The sequence below is a fragment of the Meleagris gallopavo genome, chromosome 26, assembly GCF_000146605.3.
Source record: "Meleagris gallopavo isolate NT-WF06-2002-E0010 breed Aviagen turkey brand Nicholas breeding stock chromosome 26, Turkey_5.1, whole genome shotgun sequence".
Classification (NCBI taxonomy): domain Eukaryota; kingdom Metazoa; phylum Chordata; class Aves; order Galliformes; family Phasianidae; genus Meleagris; species Meleagris gallopavo.
Window position 1 is genome coordinate 4,263,067 of NC_015036.2, and position 5,471 is coordinate 4,268,537.

Sequence of the window (5,471 nt, forward strand, 5' to 3'; positions counted from 1 at the left end):
GAGCCACCCCCAGCCATACCCACACCAGCAGGTGAGTGAAGGGATGTTGGGAGGAGGAGGAGGAGGGCAGGAGGAAGGAAAGCCTCCTCCTGTCAGGGAGGCAAGGTGCCCTTGCCCAGCTTCACAGCTCTCACGGCTGTCCCCATAGCTGTGCCTCTGGCAGATCTCCGTGCCCCTGGGTCACATCATAGACCTGCACTTCCACAACTTCAGCCTGGAGTCACACGAAGACTGCAGCTTTGACTTCGTGGAGGTTCACGACAGTGCAGGCACCGGGACTGCCAGCCTCATGGGCAGGTGTGGGTCCTCAGCTGGGGAAACTGAGGCACGGAGCGGGATGCTGAAGTGAGCCAGAAGATGAGGCTTAGGGTTCTGCACACCCAATGCCCTCTCTTGCCCCATCTCCCTGCAGGTTCTGTGGCCACCAGCTACCACCCACCTTGACCTCGTCACGCCACGTCATGACAGTCCTCTTTGTGGCAGATGAAGGAGTAGCAGACACCGGGTTCTTTGCCACCTACCTAGCCCGCAATGCCACAGAGAGTACGTAGCCAGGCAGGGAGCAGGGTGCCTCCATCCTTGGGGGTTTCCAAGGCCAGGCTTAAGGAAGCCCGGGTTTTCCCCCACATCTGACCCCTCTTGGAGCAGGAGCTTGGGCTGGAGGTCCCCTGGCTCTGTGCCCATGCCCATCCCCATGCCCTGCTCTGGCAGAGACCTGCAGCCCCGCAGACTTTTCCTGTGGCAACGGCGAGTGCCGGGCACTGGAGTCTGTGTGTGACGGCTGGCACGACTGCCCCGATGGCACCGATGAGCTGAACTGTACTGGGGTCTCCTACCCTGCATTTGGTGAGTGCCCACGGCTGGGGGACACCCCCTGACAGCCATCCCACAGCCACCACCTACCCAGCTGCACACCTGGAGGCCATCAGACCCTTTGTGATATGTAACCCCTAACTCCAACCCTAACCCTGCACCTCTCCCTGTTCAGGCTCCATCTGCGAGCCGGTGGAGGTGGAGATGTGCCTGGGGCTGGGTTACAATGCCACCTCCTTCCCTAACATCTGGCTGGCCATCCCAGACCAGGCGGGAGCTGCCGAGGTGCTGCAAGACTATCAGGTGAGCTGCTGGGCTGCAGGTGGGTGCTCTGCACCACACTGTGCTCACTGCTTCTCTCCTGCAGACTCTGATGGAGCTCGCCTGCTACCAGCACCTCCGCCTGCTCATCTGCAGCCTCTTTGTGCCCAAGTGCACACCAGATGGGGGTGTCCTGCAGCCCTGCCGTGCTGTCTGCCTGGCTGCTGAGCTGCGCTGCCAGCACTCCCTGGGTCTCCTCGGCATCCTCTGGCCCATCAACTGCAACATCCTGCCTGACTCCAACGACCCTGTGGAGTGCTTCCAGCCCTGAGATGGCGAAAAAAGAGGTGTGGAGGATGCAAAAGAGCCCACTCCTGCCCCAAACCTCCCTTCTGCTCCAGCTGTGAGATGTCCTGCCCTGAGGCCTGCCAGTTTGCTCTGTGCCCAGTTCAGTGCCCAGATGCCACGGGCTTTTTGCAGGACTGAGTTCCAGGAGAGGGACTCTGAGCCCTCAGCAGCAGAGCTGTTAATGCTCTGTGAATGGCGCAGGGCTGGGCCAGGGTGAGTCGGGCTACAGGCTGTCCCCCAGCCCCAGAGACAGCAAAATAAAGAGCATGAGCAGCTGATGAAGTGATGGAGCAGGAGGTGTCTTTGGAGAGGGTCTGCGTGTTGGTCCCACCAGATTATACTGCAGAAATGGAGGCATGGGCTAAAAGAGGGAAGCCAGGAGTGTGGGCAGGAATAATAGGGCACAGGACTGTCCCAGCTGCAAGGAAGACATGGGCTGGTTGTTGTGCCCTCAATGGGATGGGGGACCCCAGGGAGATGGACGGGTCTTGGAGAGTGTCATGCAGGCATCTCCATGGTGCAGGGAGCAGAACTCACTCCAGCCAGGGCTCTGTCCTTGCTGGCTATGCTGGCACCAAGCCACCCCACTGGCCACAGTTTGTGGCCAGTGGAACACCCTGTGGCCACAAACCAGCTGCCAGCTGGCCAAAACCAACAGCCCCTTCACACCTGGGGGAGAGCAGCCAGGTCCCGTGCAAGCACCCAGCTTTTGGGTATGTGGGCCAGGAAGTGTCACCCGCACCTCTGCACCCTGCAGCATCTCTTGGATGCACTCAGTGCTGGAAGAGATTCAAGGAGAGCTGGGAGTGCCTTGCAAAGCCCAGCACCATCCCAGCTTCATCGCGTGCCTGCAGTCTTCCTTCCTGCTGCCTGCACCTGCAGCCTGCCGCATCCCTGCACCATGCAGCACCACACCTGCACCCTCTGCAGCCCCCACGGGTGCTCCTAGTGCTGGCACTGCCACACTCTGTGTGCCTCACTGTCCCTCTTGCCTTATCCCTTCTGCCAGTGACAAAGTGCCAGCCAGGGCATCACACACCTCTAGGACTCCCGCTCCCTTCTCCAACTCTCTCGCTCTGCTTTCCTTCTGTTTTCTCTCATATTCCCCATTCCATCATGCTGTCCTGCTGCCCAGATGCCTTCAGCGCTGATGATTCTCATCCCACGCCTCCCCTCGCCCTGCTGGGCTGTTTGTCTGGCTCTCCCTTCCCCCTGCTTACAGCGCTTCCGACACCGCGGGATTATTTTTCTTTTTCCCCTTGTCTTGTAGTTTTTGGCTCCCGGGGCCCGTGATTTCCTTTGGAGTTTGGGAGGAGAGACGTGGGGAGGAGGGGGGGGGTGGAGAGGCAGCCTCTCCTCGGGCCTTCGTCAGAGCGAAGCGGTCAGGAAGAGCAGCAGCCATCCCAGCGGAGCACAGCAGGACGTGGGGACAGGAGCTGGGGGACTGCGGTGAGTGGGGAGGCATGGACACAATGGGGTCCCAGCTCTGGCACTGGGACAGAAAGGAGCCACATTTCTCCTCCTTTTCCTCTTTGCTGCAGCCGTCACATCCAGGAGAGGGGAGAGAGAAACTTCATTAGGGCAAGGCCATGGGGAAAGGGCTGGGGGCTGCGCCGGGGATTGGAGGGCTGTTGGGTGGTCCCAGCACCAGGGTGGTCCCAGCACGTCCCCGTGCGATGCTGCAGCCCTGGATGGCTGCATGCAGGGAGCTGGGTGGCTCGGAGCAGGGAGCCGGCCATGGGGATGCTGCCAAGGGCAGGGCCACGATGCAACTGGAGCTCCCGAGCTGCCGCCCCGCCACGCACTGCTGTCTACCAAAACCACAGCCCATGCGTGGTGTCACCCGTGGGCATCCTGCCAGCAGTGCCCACCCGGCACCCAGAATCCTGTGTCAGCACGTGTGCACTGTTATTGCCTCCCCTGTCTGGTCCCCTCCTGCTTCTGGCACCGGCATCACCACGGTTTGGGTGGGCAATGGGGATGTTGCAGCAGGTGCAGGCAGCGCCTGCCAAAAAGGCAACTGGGAGAGAATTGAGGGCAGCTGCAGGGTGCCTGCCTTCTGAATTGGTACCCACAGGAGTGTAACCTGTGTCCTGTGCTCCCTCCCAGCCCCTGCACAGCAGACGAGATGAAGCATCTCTTCCTCCTCTTCCTCCTCGGGCTCATCAGCAGCTCTATGCAGATTGAAGACAACAAGATCCCCAGGCAGTGCTCAGGGCAGCCGGGCATCCCCGGCACCCCAGGCTTGCACGGGGGCCAGGGTCTGCCAGGCAGAGATGGACGAGATGGCCGGGATGGGGCGATGGGGATGCCAGGCGAGAAGGGCGAGATGGGTCCACCAGGTAAGTAAGGGGTCATGTCAGTAGGGGACCCTCGCCATGGGAATGAGCTTGTGTCTGAATGCTGGCATTGCCCTATATTGCCAAGCTGGGAGGAAATCCCACAAAAGTGCCCCTTTTGTGCTGCCACCACCCTTCTGCATGGATGACCCTCCAAGAGTCAGCAGCTTGCTGCCACCAGCACCGCTGTGTTTCTCCCTTCCTTCCACCTCCTGCGTCAGGAACCCCAGTGTGGGTACAACATCAATTCCTTGGCTCCTGGGGGCTGATCTCCTGCCCTTGCGGGGTATGCTGCATCCCCAGATAGAGTGACAGCACCCATGGGATGCTGAACCCCACTGGGATGGGTCTGGGCAGCTGAGCTGGGGGAGTACGGATGGCAGGGGTTGCGCTGGGGACAGCAGCTTCAAGGTTACACTGTCCCCTCTGTGATCCCTCCAGGAGCTCCCGGACCCCGTGGGGAGATGGGCAGCCCCGGCATGGATGGCATGCATGGCGAGAAAGGAGCACAGGGTGAATGTGCAGTGGCCCCCCGCTCCGCCTTCAGCGCCAAGCGTTCCGAGTCCCGCAGCCCACCACTGGCCGACCAGCCCATCCGCTTTGATGTGGTCCTGATCAATGAGCAGGGCCACTACGACCCCAACACTGGCAAGTTCACCTGCGAGGTGCCTGGCCTCTACTACTTTGCTGTCCATGCCACTGTCTACCGCTCCAGCCTGCAGTTTGATATCATGAAGAACGGGCACTCCATCGCCTCCTTCTTCCAGTACTACGGGAACTGGCCCAAGCCCACCTCGCTCTCTGGGGGGGCTCTGGTTCGCCTGGAGCCCGAGGATGAGGTATGGGTGCAGGTGGGAGTCGGGGACTACATCGGCTTCTATGCCAGCGTGAAGACAGACAGCACCTTCACTGGCTTCCTCGTCTACTCCTACTGGCAGAACTCCGCCGTCTTCGCCTGAGCATGAGGCTGGGGATGGGGACCCCATGGGCACCCCTTGGGGATGGGATCTGGCCATATGGGAGCCAGGATGCTCAGCATCCTCCCCTTGCCCTACTGCGACTTCATAGCCTCGCGCCAGGCAGGGGCACGCTCTCCCTGCCACCCAATGCAGCTCTGTGCCAGAGCTAAGCATGATCGTGGGCACCCAGCTTTGGGGCTCTGTGCCCATGCCGGGGAGCTGCAGTGACCTGATGGCCGCATTGTCCCTGTGCACGCAGCGTCCCCCGGCCAGCTTCTCCCTGCGGGCTGCCTGGCCGCTGGCACGGCGAGGGGCCCGTCCTGCCACCTCCTGCCACGTCCCACGGTGAGCGGCCATCCTGCCCGTGTCACCTGTGTCCCCGTCCTCGTCCCCGTCTTCCAGCCGCCCATCTCCTCCTTCACCCGCAATAAAGGGGTCTTCATCCCTGCGCCTGCTGCTGTTCGACCCTGCTTAGGGGTCGGAGGGGAGGCTGGCACAACTCGGGGGGCCGCACGGAGGGATGCCGGCTCGCAGCGCGGGGGACAGGACGCCAGCAGGCAGCACAGCCAGCGGGAAGCCGCTAGATGGAAGCATCGGCATCCCTTTGCCTCCTCCCTCCCTGTGAGCCTTCCCCTAAATCATCGAGGGGAGGGGTTGGGGAGGGACTCCCCGCCCAGACCCCCGATCTCGGCTCCCTGCAGTGCGCAGCGTTCTGTCCGAGGGTCGCGTCCCCGCAGGGACCTCCCCCCCC

At 61.9% G+C, this 5,471-nt stretch overlaps 2 protein-coding genes across 2 annotated transcripts in view; both read left to right on the forward strand.

Annotated features, from left to right (window-relative positions):
- MFRP (membrane frizzled-related protein) overlaps positions 1-1,691 on the forward strand; it is a 3,994-nt gene extending 2,303 nt beyond the window's left edge. The window contains 5 exon segments of the mRNA XM_031556844.1: positions 149-297; positions 413-543; positions 712-846; positions 989-1,116; positions 1,181-1,691. Coding sequence (XP_031412704.1) covers positions 149-297; positions 413-543; positions 712-846; positions 989-1,116; positions 1,181-1,405 — 768 coding nt within the window. The 3' untranslated portion in view covers positions 1,406-1,691.
- Positions 1,692-2,746: 1,055 nt separating this feature from the next.
- On the forward strand, positions 2,747-5,176 carry C1QTNF5 (C1q and TNF related 5). The gene is made up of 3 exons (XM_003212704.4): positions 2,747-2,871; positions 3,532-3,764; positions 4,203-5,176. The coding sequence occupies exons 2-3, from the start codon at positions 3,551-3,553 to the stop codon at positions 4,718-4,720; spliced, it is 732 nt and encodes a 243-aa protein (XP_003212752.1). The 5' UTR covers positions 2,747-2,871; positions 3,532-3,550; the 3' UTR covers positions 4,721-5,176.
- The last annotated feature ends 295 nt before the right edge of the window (positions 5,177-5,471 follow it).

What these genes read in the sequence shown, in the direction of transcription:
- C1QTNF5 (XM_003212704.4), top strand. Translation starts at nt 3,551, where the DNA reads ATGAAGCATCTCTTCCTCCTCTTCCTCCTCGGGCTCATCAGCAGCTCT. An exon ending in GGGCGAGATGGGTCCACCAG is followed by an intron (nt 3,765 to 4,202) that starts GTAAGTAAGGGG and finishes TGATCCCTCCAG; the next exon opens with GAGCTCCCGGACCCCGTGGG.